General features: G+C 41.4%; 2 protein-coding genes across 2 annotated transcripts; both read left to right on the top strand.

Annotated features, from left to right (window-relative positions):
- The first annotated feature begins 13,104 nt into the window (after positions 1-13,104).
- Positions 13,105-15,014, top strand: guca1ab.2 (guanylate cyclase activator 1Ab.2). Its single transcript, XM_034083957.1, has 4 exons — positions 13,105-13,302; positions 14,053-14,202; positions 14,634-14,724; positions 14,884-15,014. The coding sequence occupies exons 1-4, from the start codon at positions 13,105-13,107 to the stop codon at positions 15,012-15,014; spliced, it is 570 nt and encodes a 189-aa protein (XP_033939848.1).
- A 2,097-nt stretch (positions 15,015-17,111) lies between these two features.
- Positions 17,112-22,793, top strand: irf6 (interferon regulatory factor 6). The gene is made up of 8 exons (XM_034084131.2): positions 17,112-17,369; positions 17,708-17,882; positions 18,777-18,972; positions 19,071-19,169; positions 19,263-19,529; positions 19,876-20,268; positions 20,392-20,510; positions 21,712-22,793. Exons 2-8 carry the CDS (start codon positions 17,709-17,711, stop codon positions 21,940-21,942), a joined length of 1,479 nt encoding a protein of 492 aa, XP_033940022.1. The 5' UTR covers positions 17,112-17,369; position 17,708; the 3' UTR covers positions 21,943-22,793.
- The last annotated feature ends 1,049 nt before the right edge of the window (positions 22,794-23,842 follow it).

Raw genomic sequence — 23,842 nt, 5'->3', positions numbered from 1 at the left:
TGCTAAATCTGACTCCACTGATTTGTTGCAAACCTTTCGGGACATACAGAGAAAATGGAGTTAACCCCGCCCACCCCCTTTCACCGTGCCTCCCTGTTTTATACGCTCCCAACAGGTGAGGCCTCGCTCTCCTTTTCACACACATTCCAGCGCAAATCTCACCTGCGCACTGAATGAGTCGCTCGTGCACTCCTGTGCGCTTCAAAGCAGGGCTGGTTGTTACACTTATCATTTTCTAGAAACATTAGGAGTATTCAGTATGACACCCAGTGTTGGACAATGACAAAGATCTACTTTGAATTCTCTTCATAAACTAACTCTCATTTTATATAGCTCATCAGTGCTTAGGCCTTCTTCCAAAAGTAAGTAAGATGTTGATGGGAAATAACATCTCTTATGGTATAAATGTGTAATAAAAAATACTTCTGAATAACTTTATTATATCTTTGTTACTTTCAAAAGCCAGAATTATATTGGTAACAGAGAAAAACTGTTTGCTGCTTTACATTGGACATAATACAGTTATTATCTCCCTAAAAAAAGGTTATGATAATAGGTACAGGGTACTAGATCTCACGTAACACATTTCTTCCTCCATATTTATTATAAAATATTGGTTTCTGTATATTTAATGTGTTTTTTCATTTATCTCAACCACACATCACACGAGGGTACAGGGTCCATTTTCCACACCTGCAAGATTATGTTTTCTTTTAATAACACATTTCAAACAAACAGCCATTTATTCATACTCATTGGCAAAAATAAGCAGCTTAACCCTTTAACAGCCAGCGCCACAATTTGGTAGAGCACATTTTGTGTCTTGATATCTTGTTGAAAAAAAAAAAAAAAGTGTAACTCCATCTGATTCAGCCAGCTCTACCATCTAGTTGACATGTTATGCACAAAACAACCTCTAGATGTCACTGTAGTTCGAACAGAATGCCCTTCAGCTAGCCTCCACTGAGAAAGTTGGCATGCTAAAATCACTGCTGACGAAATCACTCTTTTTGGTCAACTTTTGTAAGGTAACCATATCATTTTTGACATATTTTAGTGTCAGAGCACTTACTGAACAGAATTAGATAACTTGATGCACACAAAAAGTTTTAACAAGGGTGTAATTAGTTTTTGAAAATATGCTGAACCAATCGGTCGAATTGGCCTTTTATGGTAAACTAGCAATATGACTTTTTCAGAGTTTCAGAGATGTTTCCCAATAAAATATGGTAAATAAATAGCTAGATTCATGGTAATATTACTAAATCGAGTACTGCCTTATGAGTCTCAGAGTGAAAGAGTGATAATAATTTATATAGCACTTTTCATGCAAAGTTTTTTTATTATGAAAAACACTTAAAGGTGGGTAGGTAAGTTTGAGAAACCGGCTCAATATACACTTTTTGTTATATTCCATGGAATGCTCTTAACATCCCGATAGCAATGAATATCTTAAGTGCTTTGACAAAAAATCCATTAAAAAATGTCATCTGTGGAAGCCGTAGTACTGTATAAAGCACAACCAATCACTTTAGCCGGCCCGGCTAAAGTAACTGGATGGCCTACCTGCCTGTCAGCCTTCCATCTGTGCACAAACTTATCTCGTGCCCTCATTGGTCATGTGCACGCAGTGTTGGGTGTAACGCGTTACAAAAGTAACGCAGTTACAGTAATATATTACTTTTTGCTGTAACGAAGTAATGTAACGCATTACTAATGAAATGTGGGTAATATATTACCCGTTACAATGCTCAGTAACGCAGTTACAACACATTTTAACCCGAAATTAAATGGTGTTTTGTTTTTTAACAATGTACTAACATAGCGAGACATTCCGACACCAGACACATTGTGCGGGTAGATTAGTAAACCTGGTGTTTACCCTTCAGGCTTCGCGTCGGGATCTTCGGGGCAGTTGAATGTTATTCACCCTCTATTCCACAAAGAGAACGGAGCGAAAAATACTAACAACAAATTGTGTCAGCTGCGCGTGACCTGCTCCGCTGCGCGTGCATCATTTCCAAAGTGCTTCCACAGCAGTGACACACATCTGTGGATAATCATTTATACGAAAATGGTTAAAGCAACCATCACTAAACGCCAGCAACACTGCATCTACTGCAGACTGCAGCAACAGGTCAGATGGGGACATCACGTTACCCTCCGTTGTGGACACTAGCTTACTCCCGCCTGACTCGCCGCCCTCAACCCCGGAGCAGCACTCTTCGTTGCCCGAAACTACGCCGCCTCTCTGCGGCCCGCAGGTGCGAGCCAGGATACCACGGCAAAACAGAGCCTGCTCAAGTAAATCTAAACAAGTACCCGCCTGTACAGTGGGGTTAGGTGGTCATTTTGCAGCTCGTGGTATACAAATAGACAAGGGCTAGAATATGTGAAAATAGTGCCATATTCTGCCCTGCCTGTAGAAATGTTGGGTCAAAAATAATGCATACAATAGCACAGATGCCTTCACCACGAATGGCTACACAAATATCTCATATCCCAAGTTTATCAACAAGCTAATGTTGCAGCTGAAATGATCACACAAAGTCAACCTCACATGATGATGTGATCCAGTTTTCAAGCACAGTAAATACTCTCTTCCCAGAGTATATGATGGGACCAAGGTGATGTTTAGTAGGCTACATGGTTTTAATAATACTTTTGCTTTTCAATGTTTGCCATTTCAAACCATGAGCTGGTTCAAATAATATTTGCCTTGATTTACAATATGTTCTCATTTGTTTTATCAGTACAGTTTTGAAGCTGTTGTGCTTTTCTTTGCCACAGTCCACTTTGGACTGTATGAAATATTACAGGATTGCACTTTTAACTCACTTGAAATGTTCTCACTTGCTTGGTTTCAAAACATAACAAATGCCATAATCTGTTCATTGGGGACCATGAATGCTATTTTTCATTGCTGTTGCCGGCCACTACTGCTCATGTAAACCTGCTACTGCTGCGCCCCCTGTAACCTCAGATTCACCCTGAGTCATTTTGTTCTGGAACTGGGCCTGCACACGGCCATATACTAAACAAAATACAGAGCCCATTCCGTGTCCTGTTAGTGTTTACTTCCTGTCTGCCTTCTTCTGGTGGTTTATCTGACGTCCAGCACTCCGTCTTTTAACCTCTTTTCCTTTCTCTTTCTTGATCCTCCTTAGCAACCTTCATTATAGTCCTTGACAGTGGTCTGTACGACTGTATTAACAACGTGTCACATGTTAAGAATTTACAATCAGAATCGAGTATTCAACTAACCCGTGTTATACAAGTTGTTAGGCCTACACAGTTGTTATGCTATACCACATCGCCCTTCACTGGATGTATAATGAGCTGCACTAAACTACATTTTAGCATTTAAAATACCTAGCCATTCTTTTGCGGTTATTTTGGTGAAAGTAACTAGAAAAGTAACTAAAGTAGTGTAACTCATTACATTTCAGAGACAGTAATTTTGTAATGTAACTTATTACTTTCAAAAGAGAGTAATAAGTAATATGTAATATATTACATTTTGGAAGTAACTTGCCCAACACGTGTGCACGTTCGTGTGTGTTGGAGGAGGGGCTCTGTAAGGAAGTGGCAGATTTTTTCCGGCTGTGTATTTTCAAATTCTAGCGCACTCGAGCTGGTTTCTCCAAAATTACCAACTCCACCTTTAACATTACTTTTTTCCATTTTTTTTTTTTTTTACAATTATAATGTATTATCTTTTATGAATATATCTGGTTGTATATGCTCATTTTCCATAAAAGAAATTTTTTTATTTGAGTTTGTGTTTTATTTGAGTTTGATGCATACAAATACTGTACTGTATATGATGATTGTTGAAAATGCACTTTTACCATGAAAGGCCAGCTCGACCAGTTGGTAGAGGCTCATAAAAACTAAACTGTGTGGTCAGTCAAAACAAATTTTTGTGGTAATTTGTGTCCCATTTCTTAAGAAAATGCAAACATAATTTGTCCATAGCTTATTTCTTGGTCTGGTAGTTAAAGGGTTAATAATCTTTATTATAAATACATGTCATGCTTAGGTAATACTTGAACTCGTGCCGTCATTATTTACATAGGGATGGTTAACCATGTGACCTACATAAACAGGATAACCGTGAAGATGATGCTAAAAGCTAAAGAGGATCAGGACTCCTCTAAAGCTCAGAGTGAGCTGACCCCTGAAAGCAAACCAACAACCTCATGTACCCATCGCCCTCTGAGCTGAACCACAATCCTTGTTTCTTCACGAGCTTCAGATGAGGTCAACATTCACACTGGCGGACAGTCACTATTTACTCAAGTACTATATAACCACATAAAACTTCACTAATCATTGATTTGTTATGTAATATAATATTGTTGATCAGTTTTAACATTATATTTAATTTTCTACTTAAAGGGATAGTGGAAATTGAACCCCAAATAGTTTCGTTTTAACTTATATAAAAGCATAATTACGTACCAAAACAATCACACCTGATTAAAAAATATAATAATTGCCTTACGCATGTTAGAAGCACTTTATTGCAGCTTCCCCGAACTTTTTTAGAAACAAAATTATCAATTCAGCCAAACCGGAAGTGAGGAAAACTCAGGAAGACGAAACGATAACAAACAATGGCGTCTATGCAGAATGAACGTGGAAGGGCAAATATACCAGACAAAGAAGAAGGATTGTACGAGGTATCCAGTGATGATAGCGAGTCAGAAACATCCTCTCGGCTTTCCTACGAAAATGTAGTTTTAGGAACTGAATCTGAATCCGGTTCAGTAAGCGACGATGGTGAGAATATTGAGCCAGACGATGGACCATTACGTCCTTATTTGTTCGAGCCCGAGCCCGAGGCGATGGAGTTAGTTCACGGCATGGGCAATGGCGAGGATGACCAGGACCAGGCGCCAGATGATGCACCCCTACGCACAAATAAACTTTTGCAATATATAATATAGCGCATAGCTCACGCTAGGCGCTATATTATATATTGCAAAAGTTGGCATGCATGTACTGTAGGCCTATGGCTATGCCCGAGGATGACTGCATGTAGGGTACATTTCATAACATACCAGGGTCAGGTTCACATACATTATCTTGTCACATTTATTATTGTATATGTAACAGCCTTATGGGCATTAATTACATGAATAAATTGAAATGAATTGTATACTAGCATGATATACAGCTAGAGCCAATCGGTCTTTTGACGTAGTAGGGTCCTAATCCTAGGCTAGCCAGGCTGCCTGTCAAGTGTAGGCTGTACTCACAGTACTGTTAGTCTATCATGTCTATATGATGACTGTAGTGTACACATTCGACACTGTGTACCGGATTATCGGATGACGAGGCCTCCGGTCGCCTAATCGACAGGCAATAAATGGCGTTGTACACAATGGTACAGGCTAATGATGCATTAAATCGGCCAGAAAAAAATAAAATACTCACTTCTTATGTATTCCACTTTCAATTTGAGCTAGAGACAGAGGAATCTCGAAACAATCGTCAGTAAAATGATGGGAGCACACGACTGCCGAAGTACTCGTCAGCTTCGGCTCCGTGAAGTTTGCCCGTGTTATCTGAACACATTTCACCCACTCACCCCGCATGCGTCAAAACGCCATTCTCTGCATTTGCTGTCGCACTACAGCCATACAAAACACATCTATTCACCATAATAAAGGTCGGCTATTCACATGAAAATTCTATTGAATGTCCGCCATTGTCCTTTGTTTTCGTCATCACCCGAAGATTCCCGACGATTCCCGAAGTATTTCGTTTCATTGAGAGGGCGTGGTCGGGAGCAGTAAAATTGAAAATAAAATGAAACTAGGCGCATAAAATTAAAAAAAATTGTTTATTATGCTTATTTTTAATAAAAATACATAAGTTAAACCCAAAATTAGCGGATTTCCACTATCCCTTTAAAGTCTACACGTATGTGCAATATTTAAGAATAAAATATGATGATCTAGTAAAATCAGAATCACATTACTTTAGCCTAAATATCATAATATCTATATGCTTTTTAAAGTTTTTTTGTACCATAATAACAGTACAATACAGTAAACGCTTAACTTGGTTCAAAGCTCCAGAAAAATATACCACGAGGAACTTGAGTTACTTAATGCTGATACTATTTTTATCTGAACACTTCTTCCACCACTGGTTAATATATAATCCAGGATTTGTATTGACGTAGTAATATTCTAATAAGGAAAACTGATCCATTTCCTTGATCAGATTGATAGAGACGACAAACATTTACACTTGAAATGTCTCTATTAAAAATTAATCATATAATATATTAATAATACATCCATCCATCCATCTTCTCCCGCTTATCCGTGGTCGGGTCGCGGGGGTAGCAGTTCCAGCAGAGAGCCCCAAACTTCCTTTTCCCTGGCGACATCAACCAGTTCTGACTGGGGGATCCCAAGGCGCTCCCAGGCCAGCGAAGAGATATAATCCCTCCACCTGGTCCTAGGTCAGGGGTTGGCAACCCGCGGCCCACGGGCCGCATGCGGCCCTTTAAGCCCTCTGCTCTGGCTCCCTTGAGCTTAGACAAAAATAAGAAGGAAATAAAATAAAAGTATTTGTAGGACTATTTATATTTTGTTGCATGGTTGAAAATGTTTCGTATCTTGTATTTTGAGGTGATACTGTGATGCATAAATAAAAAACAAAATGGTTTTAATTAGAGAAAACCCATCTCGGCCGCTTGTATCCGCGATCTCGTTCTTTCACGGTCATGACCCATCCTTCATGACCATAGGTGAGGGTAGGAACGAAATAATAATAATAGATATTAATTATAATTTAATAATTATGTTGGTCTTCAAGTTGGCCAGGTGTTTTTATTGGCCAGGTGTTTTTATTCCAATTATGTTTTTTTTTAATAATGATGCACTTCATAGCGCCAGTCAATCGTTTTGTATTTCTTGTCTTGGCTACAGTGTTTGTGTGACGTCTGCCTGTCACACCTAAACCTCAGTTGTGTCACGATCTGTCTTTATTGTATTTTGTCTTGTCTTTTTCTGTCTTTTGTTTCATGTTTTATTTTGAAAGGACTTCACCTCCTGTCTTGCCTGTTTCTGTCTGCGTTGTGTCTTGTCTAGATCTGTCTTTGGTTTTCTGTCTGCGTTGTGTTTCGTCTTGTTTAGATCTGTCTGTGGTTCCCTGTCGTTAGTTTTCCTGGTGTGTCTGATTACCCGATTGTGTTCACCTGGTGTCCCTGTGTTTTCTCCTCCCTCCTCACCTGTGTCTTGTTTGTATGATTAGTCTTGTGTGTATTTAAGTTCTCTTTTTTCTGTCTTTGTCGGTTCGTCTTGTGATATGGCTTGTTCCTCGGTGAGTGTTCTGTTTAGTCTTTATTTAATAGTGTAGCCTTGAAATAAAGGAGTTTTTTGTCACTTTAATCTGCATTTGGGTCCTGCGTCCTACACACACCGTAACAGTACGAACCGACCAATAAATGGACCCAGCAGATGATCCATTTGAGGTGGAACTACAACATTTTTCCTTTTATTTGGCTTGCTGCTATGATTGGTGGAAGGGAGCGTCCAGTGTTCTGCAGCAGGAGGCCGCTCTGGTAGAGGCGCACCGGTTGGCTATGGAGAAACCAGACTTGGTGAAATTCTTACCTGGCTGGATTTTGAACTTCCTCTGGGTGTGTGATTTCCAGCCTGCTGCCTACAAACGTCTCGGTGTGTTCCGTCTGGAGTCAACCAGTGCTTCTGCCCCAGTTCCTGCTCCTGTCCAGGAGTCGTTTTCTGGAACTCGTTTGGCTTTTGGAGGTCCACAGAGCCTTCAGGCGGCTTCTAAGAGAAGGAGTCGCAAGTCCAGGCTAGCAGCCCGAGCCCCAAGAGCTATGATTCCGGTCCCAGTTCTGGCATCAGCGGCCATGGTTCCGGCCCCAGTACCGGGCCCAGCAGCAATGGTTCCGGCTCCAGAACCGGTCCCCACAGCCATGGTCCCTGCTACAGAACCGGCCCACACACCCATGGTCCCAACCCCAGTCCTGGCCCCAGCAGCCATGGCTCCGGCCCCAGCAGCCATGGTTCCGGCTTCAGTACCGGCCCCAGTAGCCATGGTCCCAACTCCAGTTTTGGCTCCAGGACTGGCTCTCCGGCCGACACCAGCTCCCCGTGTCCTGTCGGCGTACCGGCCGACTCCAGCACCTCTTCTCCTGTTGGCTCTCCAGCCGACGCCAGCTCCCCGAGTCCTGTCGGCGTACCGGCCAACGCCAGCTCCCCGAGGCCTGTCGGCGTACCGGCCGACTCCAGCTCCTCGTCTCCTGTTGGCTCTCCAGCCGACGCCAGCTCCCTGTGGCCTGTCGGCGTACCGACCGACACAAGTCCCCTCTCAAGTTCCCTCTCAGGTCCCCTGTCGAGTCTCTTCTCGAGTCCCCTCTCAAGTCCCCTCTCGAGTCTCTTCTCGAGTCCCCTCTCAAGTCTCCTCTCAAGTTCCTACCCGAGTCCCCTCTCGAGTCCCCTTTCAAGACAATTCTCGAGTCACCTCTCGAGTCACCTCCCGAGTTCCCTCTCGAGTCACCTCCCGAGTTCCCTCTCGAGTCTCTTCTCCAGTCCCCTCTCAAGTCACCTCTCGAGTCTCCTCTCGAGTCTCTTCTCCAGTCCCCTCTCAAGCCACCTCTCGAGTTCCCTCTCAAGCCACCTCTCGAGTTCCCTCTCAAGCCACCTCTCGAGTTCCCTCTCAAGCCACCTCTCAGTTTCCCCCTCGAATTCCCTCTCAAGTCTCCTCTCGAGTCCCCTCTCGAGTCCCTTCTCGAGTCTCCTCTCGAGTCTCCTCTCGAGTCTCCTCTCGAGTCCCCTCTCGAGTCTCCTCTCAAGTCCCTACCCAATGTCCTGGTCCGTTGGAGGTTCCGCTGGGGGTCTTGCCAACCCTGTGTCCTGTCCCGTTGGGGGTCCCGCCGACTACTCTTCTGCCGGGGGTCCTGCCAACCCTATGTCCTGTGCCGTTGGAGGTCCCGCCGACTACTCTCCTGCCGGGGGTCCTGCCAACCCTGTGTCCTGTCCCATTGGGGGTCCCGCCGACGACTCTTCTGCCGGGGGTCCTGCCAACCCTATGTCCTGTTCCGTTGGAGGACCCGCTGAGAGTCCTGCCAATCCCATGTCTTGTTCAGTTGGAGGTCCCGCCGTTACCTGTCTCACCGGGGGTCCTGCCAACTCCTGGTCCTCTTCCGTGGGGGATCCTGCCGAAGCCTGTCCCACCGGCTCTGGTTCCTGTCCGGCCAACACCGGGTCCTGCCCGACCTCCGGAGCTGTCCTGTCAGCGCCTTCCTGCCCGGCCTCTGGAGCTGTCCCGTCAGCGCCTTCCTGCCCGGCCTCTGGAGCTGTCCCGTCAGCGCCTTCCTGCCCGGCCTCCGGAGCTGTCTGGTCTTCGCCCTCGAGCCCGGCCCCCTGAGAGCCGCGGTCTTCGCCTTCGAGCTCGGCCCCCTGAGAGCCACGGTCTTCACCCTCGAGCCCGGCCCCCTGAGTTCGCCCTCTGTGGCCTTCGCCCCTCCATGGACTCTGCCTTGCCCACGGGCCGTCCGCCCGAGAACCCCTCCATGGACTCTGCCTTGCACCCGGGCCGTCCGCCCGAGACCCCCTCCATGGTCTCTGCCTTGCCCCTGGGCCGTCCGCCCGAGACCCCCTCCATGGTCTCTGCCTTGCCCCCGGGCCGTCCGCCCGAGATCCCTTCCGGGTCCTCCGCTGTGCTCCTGGGTTGTCAGCCCAAACCTCTCCTCCTGACCCCCTCCTCCCACCCTGGTGGCCTGGTGATGCGTCCCTCCTCCGGACCCCCTCCACCCACCCTGCTAGAGTTTTTTGGACTGTTGTACTTTGTTAGGGACGTCTGGGATCCGTCCCTTGAAGGGGGGGTACTGTCACGATCTGTCTTTATTGTATTTTGTCTTGTCTTTTTCTGTCTTTTGTTTCATGTTTTATTTTGAAAGGTCTTCACCTCCTGTCTTGCCTGTTTCTGTCTGCATTGTGTCTTGTCTAGATCTGTCTTTGGTTTTCTGTCTGCGTTGTGTTTTGTCTTGTTTAGATTTGTCTGTGGTTCCCTGTCGTTAGTTTCCCTGGTGTGTCTTATTACCCGATTGTGTTCACCTGGTGTCCCTGTGTTTTCTCCTCCCTCCTCACCTGTGTCTTGTTTGTATGATTAGTCTTGTGTGTATTTAAGTTCTGGTTTTTCTGTCTTTGTCGGTTCGTCTTGTGATATGGCTTGTTTCTCGGTGAGTGTTCTGTTTAGTCTTTATTTAATAGTATAGCCTTGAAATAAAGGAGTTTTGTCACTTTAATCTGCATTTGGGTCCTGCGTCCTACACACATCGTAACAAGTTGTCCTGGAGACGATCAGACCGGTCCATCCAGTTTCTCTGTCCTCCTAGGGATTCATCATGCCGACTGATGCCCTCTGAAATGTCAAGAATGTGCTGGCAAAGGCCTTTCACGGTTCACACCTGCTTCACAGTGCTGAACACGCAGTAAAGCTCGGCTCTACCAGGAAATGCAGGCAGAAGCAGTTCTGCGTATCATCAGCTATTTTCTAAAGTTCAATTAATGACTTCAGTTATTTATTGCTTTTATTATTTTAATTTCATTTAATCTAATATAGCCACTTTTCACAGTTGATATGTTCTCATGTGTATTGAGAACTGGCAGTGTCTCGGTAGCAGTCAGTGCTAACACTTGGACCATTACAGCATTTCTACAGATCCACTTCCATTTTCCTCCCTGTTGTTCCCCTGTACTTCTAGCCTCAAATGAAACAGGCCCTGACTTGTGCATTAGGAAAATACCAGACAAGTAGAGAAACAGCTGACGTAATTTGTAAACAGACACTAAAATAAAAGGAAATGGAGATCGAAAGATCTTGTTGCATTCCATTGTGATGAGAACTATGATGTTGCTAATGGAAATGAAACTGAAGATAACATCAGAACCAGATGTATTGTGTGTAAGAACATTAAGTTTCAACATCACAGATCTGTGAAGCCAGATCTCATTTGTGTCAACAGGTTTTCTTCAGTTGAGTTCACAGGTCTTGCTTTAATGCTTCTGTGATACATTTGTCAATTAGTAACTGATAATATATTTTATTTTATTACATTGTTTTTTATCTAAATTAATATCTTACTATCAAACTACTTTAGCTCTGCATGTGTATTACCTTTGTATATAATGCAACACTGATCTGTCCAGGGAAAACAAATACACTGTTTGTGGCTCACTCACTTCTGTCTATTAAAAAAACGTCTTTAAACAAATGTAAATACGACCGTTTACACAGATACATTACAGTAAGTATGATTTGCTTTATATTTTTTGTAAACTGAATTCATATGTATATAATCATTACTAATGTAATGTTTCTGAAGACCATAAAATCAAATTCTTCCAGGTTTAAACGGGTTTAAATATCCTAATCTGGGAATTGAAAAGAAAAGTAGTTTAAAGGTCAAAGATGGGATCAGGTAAGAGTAAAACAGGGGAAAATATGTTGTCTGGGGATGCAAAATTATTGAAAGAGAAGGATGAAAGGAATATAAAAAGGTTAGAAAACTGTCAAAGGAACTATAATTTCACGGGAAGACTCGGGATAGAGGAATGTGAGAATTTGGTTAGGGATATTGTCAAATATCTGGAACAAGCTACCTGAAACCTTAACTCTATTCAATCCAGGCTCAAGACTTTCTTTTTGCCGCTACTTTTAATTAACTATTCACATCTTACACTGCACTGTAACTTGTATTCATGTACCTGTGTTATTCATGTTTTATTATCTTTGCTTTTTAATGTTTCTAATGTGCTTTATGCTCTTAATATCTTTCATTTTTGTAAAGCACTTTGAATTGCCTTGTGTTGAAAAGTGCTATATAAATAAAAGTGCCTTGCCTAAAGCTAAAGTGAGCTGATACATTTTTAAACTGATATTTGCATCAAAGAATTGCAATAATATTTAGTCCAGAAAAACTGTATGTGTCAACAGCTTAAATATTTGTTGAGGTTTAAAAACATAAGGTTAATGCTGAATTGTAAGTTTGGCTTCATGTTTATATGCCCATATTTACCTCTGAGTTTACTTTCTCTTTTACCCTATGTGTCAATGACCCCTCAGGTGAGACTGAGTTCATGGCAATGTCTGCGGTAACAGACAATGAGACTCGAGGCCCCTCCACCTTCCCTAAATGAGCAAGACAAACACATCTCCTGGTTGTTTAGCTTATTATTTTTATACTTTTACATCTGTAGTCATTTGGAGACTTTTAGTAATTCCTTTTTTAATCTATTTTTGTTGTTTTGTGTCTCTATGTAGCGTCTTTGTGTAGTCTCTGCTTAAATAGTTGTTTTAGTCTTTTTGTGTCTTAATGTCTCTTTCCTTTTATGTTTCTTTGTGGTCTTTTTGAGTCTTCTGGTTTGTAAGTGTCTCTTTGAGTGACCTGGTTTAGGTAAAGTCCTGGAAGTCGGCCTTATACTTCAAGCCCTCTGAGTTTCATTAAACGCCATTCAAAGAAAGCAACCAATACAACACTTAAATCAAATTAGGTTCACATATTCAGTATTCTCGTCAACAAAAAGCATGAACACATTTATAAAGAACAGCCAGGCACAAAAAGAAAGAGCAACAAGTGGATACTTGTTAAATGAATGCTTAAAAGGCTTTATGATGGCCACTCACAACCAAAGTAGTGCTAAAGAGACCATTCTTTCACAAATACATTTAAGGTAGAACATTTTTGGTAAGATGAACAAATAGTTCATGAAGCACACTAATTCATACATCAACTGTAATAGTTGATATTTGATTCAATAAATCAGTCAGTTATCTTTGATTGGTTATGGCAGCTGGGGTCATGTAGCTACAAGCATTTAATGCTGCCACTATAGATCTCTTTCTGTTGTTAAGTCTTTGCTGGCAAGCAAAGTGGATTACAACTCTGAGCCTTTCATACGCACTCAGAGATGAAGAGATGAAGGGCTAACTGTGGACCCTGCTGCTGCTCTTACACTTCATGCTGACCCTGCCTGGATGCTGAGTGAATGCAGTTGTAGGTATTGGTTATGTTTTTACAGGATTTTTTAAATGTATTTTTATAAAAGAGACATGGGAAACAGCCCTGGGACGAGTGTGGAGGAACTACAAGCTTGTGAGAGTCATCAGTGGTACAGGAAATTCATGACTGAGTGCCCATCTGGAGTTCTCACCTATTACGAGTTTAAACAGTTCTTCGGCCTGAGGAATCTGTCGGAAGCGTCAAATGCCTACGTTTTGACCATGTTCTCCACGTTTGATATGAACGGTGTAAGTTCATTTATATTCCTCTGGCAGGTTAATATATACATTTTAATGTTATCAGCAAAGATGAGTGTCACCATTAGTTGCTTCTCATCTTTACTGAATATCAGTGGTTGTTAAATGTTTTTAAACGGTTTATTTCACATTGCATGTCATTTTTTTAAGTAGATTGCTTATGATAATGCTGCTAATATAATTAATGCAAATCATACTCTCACTATGTAAATAATATTGATAATCTGTTATTATGAAGAATTCAGATTAAAATGATCTTCATAATCCTCAGCAAAGAACCAATTAAACAAAAACAAAGAATATGTTCAATCCTTTACATGCACTTTATTTTGACCATCTATTGTTACTCTATGTCCTGCTTTAATGCAGAGACACTGGTTTGTTGTTATTTTCATTTTCATTTAGTTTTAAAACCGTGCAGTTTTCATTTATTGCCTGTCTGTGTTTTCCTTAGTGTGTTTCTGCTAACATAAATAATTGAGAGGAAATTAGTCTTTTACTGAGGGGGCTTATTCCATCAATGCTGCTTACTGACTTGCAACTTTAACCGAGAAAGGTCAAACCTCTTCTTCATGCCGTTGTTGATTAGTGTATCAGCGTATTACATTAACAACATTTGAAAAATAGGTGGGGAACAGGAGTTTATTCCACTATTTGCATTGTTGTCTTTAAAATGTCAGGAGTATACCATGAGTACTGCTCTGGTAATGACAATCTTCACGATGTGCTTTTCTTTCGTAGGATGGCTACATTGATTTCATGGAGTATGTGGCCGCTCTGAGTCTGGTGCTAAAGGGAGGCGTGCAGCAGAAGCTCCGTTGGTACTTCAAACTGTATGATGTAGATAGGAGTGGCTACATCGACCAAGAGGAGCTACTTCAGATAATTAAGGTGCGAAAGAGCCTTTATGTTAAAGCATGACGCAGGGCTTAGTGAAAGACTTTGGAAATCCCAAACACTGTCCTGAAACAACCTGCTTAGACCACTGGAGTCTAAATGAGAAACAAGGATCTACTGTGAGTTACTCAAGGTTCAGAGGCCCATGGATGACACTTGGCTGACATCTACTGGTTGAAAAAAACATTAAATGTGTCAGTTTATGGCATGTTCATGATCATAACATGAAAAAATAAATACAATGATTCCTGTATGAAGCACTTGCAAATGTGTGGCCTATTTGAATCTAATGTACTTGCAGGATGATTGCTGTTATGAGTTTGTATCTCTTCGGTTGATTGCACTGTGTGTTGCTTTGGATAAAAGCATTCGCTAATTGAAATGAAATGTTCAGTAATGATTTCCTTTCTTTGTGTTGTGTTCAGTCCATCCGTGCAATCAATGGCAGTACCAGTGAGATTTCAGCAGAGAACTTTGCCAACATGGTGTTTGAAAAGATTGACCTCGATGGAGATGGTAAGACCGGAGGGAGAAATCTTCAGACATTCGATAATACCTGAATATTGGGATACAGCTGGATAACAAATACTTAGCAAAGGATTTACTATTTATGAATCCAGGTGACAACCAGCATTAGATGATTGTGCTTAGTGTTTGTATGTGTTTGTTCTACAGGTGAACTGTCCTATGATGAGTTCATGGAGGGGATTCAGAAGGACGAAATGCTGCTGATGACACTAACAGAGAGTTTGGACCTCACACATATTTTCGGCAAAATTCAAGAAGAGATGAGAGCCAACACCTGATACCTCTATCCTTATTGACACTGAAATAAACATTTTTGTATAACCGTTCCACATGCTGAAGAGGTGGATAATCCATAAATCATCATCAGGATGAAAGGATGTGGACCAATCTCTGGGTCACTGTCAAAGAACAGCATTTAACTCCTCTGAGTTTACTAACTCAGACTAACAAAGACAAATATTAATGTTGTCAGACAAATCATAAAGACAGATTAACACCTTAACTCTTTGTTGGACTCTAGCTGAAGTGTAAAACTACATGATTTCAGTCCAATCTCCATAAAGTGCCATTATTGAATTTATGTTGTAGCTATTGCATGCATTTTTACAATACATAAGCTACGTGTTTAGTTGAATGTGTTTAGGTGAAACCAACAGGTTCCTTAATTGTAGTGTTTCACATAATGTGCAGTAGAGCCACCTCTCCCTACATCTGAAACAGCAGTAAATGATGTATATTTGAGATTAAACAAGTACCTTATACCTTTCTCAAAATGGTGTGATTTTTTTCGGAATCCTTTTTTATTTGATATTTCACTGTGTGTTATTCCTAGGGACAACCAGGATGTGTGCATTTCCAGTTATTTCAAGCAAACTGTATAAGCAAAAAGCTAACAAAACGTTCTGTTTGTTCTTCAGTTGTCGAGTTAACTAAAGCATTAGACAGCCTGTCGTCTGAATTAAACTAAATGACAGTTCCACATTAATGAGTTTTTCATGATGTAAGTTGTTGGCTTGAGCGTTTATGTTTAAAAATTAAAATATCTTAGTTAGATATATGCACATTTATAAAGTGAAATGAGAGAACGTGCAAAAAGGACCTTTGTGTGACCAAATAAAAGTTGCGAGGCAAAAATGATATCCAGCATCAATGCCAGACATCTCAGTATTTAATTAGTAATGTTTTAGTTTGAACTTGCCTTTTTTTTGTCTAATGGTTTAATTCTGTGTGTGTTTTGCATTCTGACTTATTATCACTTACTGACACAGATGGACTGTCTATATTAAAACTTAAAGCCAAGTCGTGTTTTTGATCCCTCAATGCAGACACATTAGGCTAGGGAAAAGGAGTTGGCCACAAAAATGCAAAAAAAAAGGAGCAACATCTTATAAAACGAAACTAATGATGTTAATTTCATAATCTGAACACTTCCTTACACTCCCCTTTATGTAAAATATATTCTGGTATAACCCCTGGGGATTCCTTCATCCTTTGTTATGGGACAGTGATTTAGGCTATTGGAACCATAACAAACCAACACACCCATCAACAAAAGACTCGGACTGACCATCCATCCCAGAATGAAAAAGAGATCAATGAACCCAATGGGATTCACCTGCATAAATAAAGGTTTGAAATGAAATGAATGCAAATAATTAGCACATGCGCGACAGGCTCATTATGGATATTAATCCGAAACCCAAAATCAAATATGCACAGCTGGTTGTCGGACACACGCTCTCAAAGCCATGAGTAGTTTCAGGGTGTGGTTAATTATTGCCGGGCTGTTTTGTTTACTATTAGTGATAGGATCATCACCAACCGTCCATTTGTGCCAATGCACAGTGAATTGGCTGTCCATTTGCAATGGAAGCTGACTAATCTGTCTGCCAGTTGAGTCATAAATATTGTCTGCTATGTGCGCAATGCTGGCCAATTTATGACCAATCAATCCTGAATTACAGTAACAGTAGTTCCTTCCTTCACATACTCCTTAAAACAAATACAATACAATTTCAGGAAAATATAAAACACCAGTGGAGAAAATAACAAGAGGGTAAATAAATCCCTGAATGAGCAATTTAAAATATTTTTTTTTATAAAACAAATGTTCAGCACTAACCCAAAAAATCAATTACAAGTACATGTCCGTGTGTCAGATTGAGCCTTACAAAAGCACTTATTATATGTATTACATTAGGATCATTTATAATTATTCTTGATTAGGTAGTTTATCTACATGTCAGATGTATAACTCATGATAATGTTATGAGGTGAACTAGTTGTCTCACAGTGAAATGCTCAGATGGAAAATTAAAGTGCGTGTCCACGTGCTTCAGGAACCGCTTTCCCCTCAGCTGCTCAGAAAAGGTGTGTCACCGGCGTGACGTCACGGCTGTACCTGAGTTTCGGTGAGGAGAGGGGAAGGGCCGAGCCCGAGTGAACAACACCAGAGTTCCCCGGGAACAATTTGTTGTTATTCTCTCACACCTTCGTCCAAATGATTATCTATTAACATTTAATTCGGGAGAATCTGCGACACTTCGGGTTTTTGCAGAGGAAACGCGGTTTAATCTCCAGCTGCTGGTGAGCAGGCCAAGGACAGACCTCTCCAACTTCCTGGTTCACCACAGGTATGTGTCGTTCTTTAGTATCGTGTTTGGTCGCTTTTTAACCTGAATTATTTGTAATTGAATCTCACGTTTATATATACTCTGAACTATTAAACACGGGGTATAATCTCCGAGCAGAACTAGTTATATGACAAACAAGTGCTTATATAATCAATAGTATCCCGACTTTCAAAGTGTGCCTGTCTAAAAATGTTTGGATAACCCGGACGCGCAGGATTTCTGGGAACACTGCTGCACCATTGTTAGTCACTGAGAGTGTTTAAACTCTCTGGCTATTGGGGAGATGATTCACAATAATACACAGTGGACTGATCGGTGTGTGTTGTCTTGTCTTTCAGGATGTCGGTCACCCCTCGACGTGTCCGCCTGAAGCCCTGGCTGGTGTCTCAGGTGTCCAGCGGGCGATACCCGGGGCTGGTGTGGATTGAGCGCGAGGCCATGCGCTTCAAGATCCCATGGAAACACGCGACACGACATACACCGCAGCACGAGGACGAGGACACCATATTTAAGGTTAACCTACATTTAACAGATGTCATGGTTGAGCTAAAAGAGGAATGAATGTAGACCATGACACGAAGTGTTTGTTTACCCCGAGGCAGAGCTTGTACATGTTGGCACTGCTGCACAGGCAGGGAACTGGGTCCTCTCTCTTTTTTTGCAAGGTTATTAAATACGCTTTTACAAGTTAAAAAAAGACAAAACTATTTGCATGTAGCCTACCTGGCGTTACATCTGGTAATGCGAGTTGCATCACAAGGCCTCCCAGTTCCACAAAATGACAGTTATGTAATCATGGACCTGTTTTGCGTATGAAAGCGTTGCTTCTTATTTGTCCCTTTTCACCTGATAAACAATTTGAGAAAGTGAACATTTGCTATATCGTTGTAACTTGAGACATACTAAACCCTTTTTGTACTGAGCACATTAATTGGGTGAAATATTTAGGGTTGACAAATCTCTTGTATTTTCTACATATTTAGCTATATATATATTGCTATAAGGGCGGTGGTGGAGAAGTCCATAGGGACTTGACTTGGCTTGGCAACTGGAAGGTCACCAGTTCAAGTCTCGGAAAGACAAAGTGCTACCGAGGTGTCCCTGAACAAGGCACCGTTCCCTACACTGCTCTCCGGGCGCCGTACATAATGGCAGCCCACTGCTCCTAACACTAGGATGGGTCAAATGCAGAGAAACCGTTTCGTTACATAGTACCTGTACTACGTAATGACAATAAGTTGAATCTTTAATCTTCTTCAATTATATATATATGTAAATGATTTTCATGGATACCCCACAAAGTGCAACTACCTTTGAGAAAGACAGTACAAATATGTGGATTCAGTGCAGGAATGTAAAACTGGACTCTGATATTGATACCTCCGTTGTGTTTAAATGTTCCTCCAGGCGTGGGCTGTGGAGACGGGGAAGTTCCAAGAGGGCGTTGATGAACCTGATCCTGCCAAGTGGAAAGCTCAGCTTCGATGTGCTCTGAACAAAAGCAGAGAGTTTCACCTAGTCTACGATGGCACCAAAGAGGTCCCCATGAATCCTCTGAAGATTTATGATGTGTGTGACATTCCACAGCCCCTCAGTAACCAAGGTAAACAAGAGCTGCTTAAATATGAGTGATTAATTTTTCCACCTTAATTGGTATTTTTCTTTTGAATTTCAATTGATTTTGTAATTTTTACCCCACAGGTTCCTCAGATGCTGGTTCTTGGACTCCACGTGATGATGATGGTGGTGACGAAGATATTCCAGATACACCAGAGTCTCTCCCTCCGTACCCATCCAATGGTGAATATCTTCTCCTCATATTTAATGCATTTTCTACCCTTATTTTCCTAGCAGTATATCTAAAACCCTCTTCTCTATTATCTCCTCATTTAGGTACCAGTCCCTCTCCTCTCATTATGTGGTCTCCTATGAGCTCTGGATCCCCCATGCAACCTTCCAGTTGTCCCCCTTCAAATGAGGTCTGGCCCAAAGAGGAGCCTGTTAAAATCTGGCCTAAAGAGGAGCCTGTGGATGTGGAGATGCACCCCACACCCCTGAGTGAAATGCCCCATGCCCCTCTGCCTGACGTCCCAATGCATCCCCCTTCTCTACCTGAAGTATTCTTCGCCTCTCCAGAGACGTGGATCAGTTCCCTCCCGAGTAAGCATGCACTTCTTCTATTGAGGAAATCACTGCATAGGGCACTGTAGTCTTTTTTTTTTAAACAATACCAAAAAACAATCTCATAAGAACAATTTTTTGATGGGATGTTGTGAGTATTAACATAACCGGTATGATGGCACATGTCAGCCAGTGAACTATGTCGTATTGTTATTGTTATATTTGTGTTTTTAGAGAACATTGAAAGTCTATGGCATAGATGAATAAGCAGCAGGGCCAATACTTGTTAGAAGGATCAATATAAGTAAAATTATGTAAAAGTTTGAATTAAAGCAGAAATGTCATACATGGGTTTAAAATAAGTCTGCATTTGTCTCTGTACCAGTGACAGACCTGGAGGTGCAGTTCCTGTACAGAGGGAAGGAGATGTGTCCCACAGGGAACATCAGTAACCCTCAGGGCTGTAGGCTGTTCTACGGAGACCTCGGCCCCATGGTCAACCAGGAGGAGCTGTTCGGGCCGGTGAACCTGGAACAGCTACGCTTTCCGACCACGGAGCACATTGCCAATGAGAAGCAGAGGATTTTCACTAACCGCCTGCTGGATGTGATGGACAGAGGCCTCATCCTGGAGGTCAGCGGTCACGACATCTATGCAGTGCGTCTCTGCCAGTGCAAGGTGTACTGGTCCGGTCCCTGTGCTCCAAACCCTGCTGCACCAAATCTCATAGAGCGCCAGAGAAAGATCAAACTCTTTTGCCTGGAGTCTTTTCTCAGTGGTAAGAAAAACTCACCTTTACCATGCAGATTTGATTGAAGTCATGGTCTTTGCTCATCTAAAAAAAATTATATTCTTTGATCCGCAAATCTAATCCTAATAAATGTGTCTCCATGGTGTTCAGGAGTAATCGCCCACCAGCGTGGCCAGACACCAATCCCTCCTCTATTTGAAATCAACCTATGTTTTGGAGAGGAGTGGCCTGATGGCAGGCCCAAAGAGAGAAAACTTATCATGGTTCAGGTGAGAAATGTTGTTCAAATATGTGTGCTCATTGCAGGACAATACAGGCCAGTGATCAGCAGTCTACACCTCATACTTGTGCATGAACAAACTTCATCTCTGTTTAACAGCAGTTGAAATAATAGTTTACTCAAAAATAATATAAATCTGCAAAAAAGTATTTCTGTGCTTAAATATTTAGCATGAAAATGGTTTTTATAAAAGACCCAGAAAAATATATCCTCATTTAACCCTCCTGTTGTCTTCGGGTCAAATCTGACCGATTTACTACTTTCATCAATCATAACTTTTTAGTTTTTTTGATTCGATTGCATTAAGGCTTTTATGATATCCGTCACAGTAGACATTTGAACATATACAATTGCTGATCACCACTTTCATTGAATTTCGGATGATTTTGTCAACTTTGTAACACCCATGGTGTTCCCGGTCAAAAATGACTGCCATAAAGAAAAGGAATTAGTAACCATCTGGATCAGATCTCACACACACACACACACACACACACACACACACACACACACACACACACACACACACACACACACACACACACACACACACACACACACACACACACACACACACACACACACACACACGTGCAGTTAAAACAGGACTGGTCAAATTTGACCGCGAACACCATAGTAAGGGGGGGAACGAAGACAATAGGAGGGTTGAAGTCGTTTTTTTACTTGATGGAGACATACTTCAATAATATTTTTAGAGTTCATACTTGTATTGGGTTACTAATAAAAGATGTTTACATGCTTTTCTTTCCCTTATTTGTTCTACTATCCATCTCAATCTACTTGTACTAACCCTCGATCTTGAACGCGCTGTTTTATCGCCTCTATCTTTAAGTCTCCCACTGAAAAAATCCCAGACTTGTTTTGAGTTGTCTCTTTGATTGCTTGGGGGTTGGTAGGCACTCCTGTAACATAAACAGAAATGCAAAAGCACTGAAAAAGAGATTTTTTATATGATATGACCACTATTTTAAAGAAAATAGAAACCGTTTAATTTAACCTTAGCTGCAACCCGTCACATATTTGTTCACATTCCTCGTATTTCCCGTTTTAATCCTGAGGAACAACTATTCATCCGTGTTACATGCGAACCTCAGGCAATCAATACTTTATTTTCAGAGTGCCTGATTGTGTGACTCATATTGGTCCTCTCTCCCTGCTCTGTCCTGCAGATTATTCCAGTGGTGGCACGTATGATAAGCGAGATGTTTTCAGGGGACAGCACGCGGTCCTTCGACAGCGGCAGCGTTCGCCTGCAGATCTCAATCCCAGATATCAAAGACAACATAGTGACCCACCTAAAGCAGCTGTACTGCCTGCTGCAGACCCACCAGGGCCAGGACGGGTGGACATTGCCCCCTGGCCCGGGCCTGAACATTGTCCAGGCTATGCAGGCACAGTGAAGCAGCCCACACTGAACCAACATATCACATATATCACTGTATGTTCCACAGTGCTACCTACTGAGAGTTGCCTACTGTTGGGAAATAAGTACTTGTGTGTATGTGCAATCATATTTAGAAGTTTAAACACTATACTGTTGGATCATAGTGCTTTCCTCTTGTAAAGTGCTTTCACTATACTTTTCTGTAAATGAAGTAGTGCCTTTAAGCCTGCAGTGTGCAGGAACTACAGACAGCTGCGTTGACTGCATGGGCCAAAGTCCTGCTTTCTGCCAGGGGACATTTAAGTTAACTTAGTTAATGAGTTACAGTTCGCCCCATGCCCTATTTATACAAAACTGGCCAATGATTACCAAACTTTCCTGCAGTCGAGACACCGTGCAGAATACCTTTTTATGTTTTGATCTCATATACATTTATATAAAATATAGGCAAATATTAATTAAAGTGTGGATGTTATTTTTCTTCTATTCATGTACTACTTTAAACTGGCTATTTGGCCCCATTTATCCTGCCAGCATATTGGGTGTTTCAACTCTTTTAACAAATGTTGGACAATAAGGTCTTCCCATTTGACATAATTGGCAGTTGTCTAGTCACCTCATCTGCAGTGTTGTCTTCAGTTATTTTACTTTTTTCCATCTGTATTGTAGTCTATTTTTGTAAACATATCTTTGATTTTTAAGCTATGTATTGTTTCCAGACAGCCATTTAACTAAACAATATTCAGCTACATGGGTCTGTTTTAACATGGATGCCACTGCACTTTGGGGTGCTGAATTATGTTTTATGTCTAGTTGAATTTATCCTGTGATATGTTTATTTTATCAATAAAAATGCAGAAATGATAATGGTGTTTATGAATGACTTTTAATGGACACACACACACACACACACACACACACACACACACACACACACACACACACACACACACACGTAACTTGTTTCTTTTAAAAATGGTAAAATATTTTACTTTTGTTCACAAGTGTTTGTTTACTTTTCTGACTTTACTGATGAGGCTGCAGCTTGACAGATTTGAGTGACCTGCAGTTCAGCACCGGATGTGCTCATGCAGCATTGCTGACCTCTAGTGGTTTTGTTTAACAATAGCAAAGGGGGGTTTGTGGGTCATTCCAGAATTGGAGGACATTTCATGTCCCCCATATAAAAAATCTAATAATCCATGCCCAAAATGCTAAAAAAAATGCACTTGTGTTAAACATACTTGTCTTGAGACAAAATGTATATAAAGTTGTAGAAAAAGTAGTTTCAAAATATTATTTAAATTATCAAATAGCTCTCGAACATCCCCTAAAATGGCATTTTTCTCTTGTCCCCGCTTCTTGGTGATCAACTTTCATGTCAAATATAACATTTAAAATAGGGATTGTATTTACTTTTGGTATTATTCTATTGATATATGTCTCTTGTAATGGTACAATCAATTTGTTAAATCATAAACATATTTTAAATAACAGTAATTTTGCACAGAAGGTGTGTCCCTCAACATGCGTTCAACCCTGTTACCCAAACCTTTTTAGATTGGCACAGGAAGTGAACAAACTGTAAATCAGATGACACAGTGGAAGTGACATCAGCAAGCCATGTGCTAGTGCCATGGGTAGACCAAAACTAAGTCCTCTCTTTTATTTTTCACATTTTTACAATCTTTTCAGTCTTAAAAGAGTGTGGCACTCTGACCCACTCAACCCTGTTACTGATATTATCAGAATAAAGCATATTAATTTCAAAGTTATCTTTCTTGCAAGATATCCAAGTTTGTCCTTGCCTTGAAAGTAGCATGACATGCTACATCTAGCAATAATTCCTGAGGTTAAAGCTCAAATTAGCATTGATTTTCAACCCTGTAACTATAATTAGAGTAACAGGGGTAATT

This window comes from Pseudochaenichthys georgianus, chromosome 5 (assembly GCF_902827115.2).
Source record: "Pseudochaenichthys georgianus chromosome 5, fPseGeo1.2, whole genome shotgun sequence".
Classification (NCBI taxonomy): domain Eukaryota; kingdom Metazoa; phylum Chordata; class Actinopteri; order Perciformes; family Channichthyidae; genus Pseudochaenichthys; species Pseudochaenichthys georgianus.
Note: the sequence above shows the minus strand (reverse complement) of the source record. Positions and strands in the feature narration are given on the sequence as shown.

Bases quoted from the DNA above. Each gene is read 5' to 3' on its own strand.
- irf6 (XM_034084131.2), top strand. From the start codon at position 17,709: ATGTCGGTCACCCCTCGACGTGTCCGCCTGAAGCCCTGGCTGGTGTCT. The intron at 19,530-19,875 runs GTAAGCATGCAC...TCTCTGTACCAG, and splicing joins GTGGATCAGTTCCCTCCCGA to TGACAGACCTGGAGGTGCAG. The intron at 20,511-21,711 runs GTGAGAAATGTT...TCTGTCCTGCAG, and splicing joins GAAAACTTATCATGGTTCAG to ATTATTCCAGTGGTGGCACG.
- guca1ab.2 (XM_034083957.1), top strand. From the start codon at position 13,105: ATGGGAAACAGCCCTGGGACGAGTGTGGAGGAACTACAAGCTTGTGAG. The intron at 13,303-14,052 runs GTAAGTTCATTT...TTTCTTTCGTAG, and splicing joins CCACGTTTGATATGAACGGT to GATGGCTACATTGATTTCAT. The intron at 14,725-14,883 runs GTAAGACCGGAG...TTTGTTCTACAG, and splicing joins GATTGACCTCGATGGAGATG to GTGAACTGTCCTATGATGAG.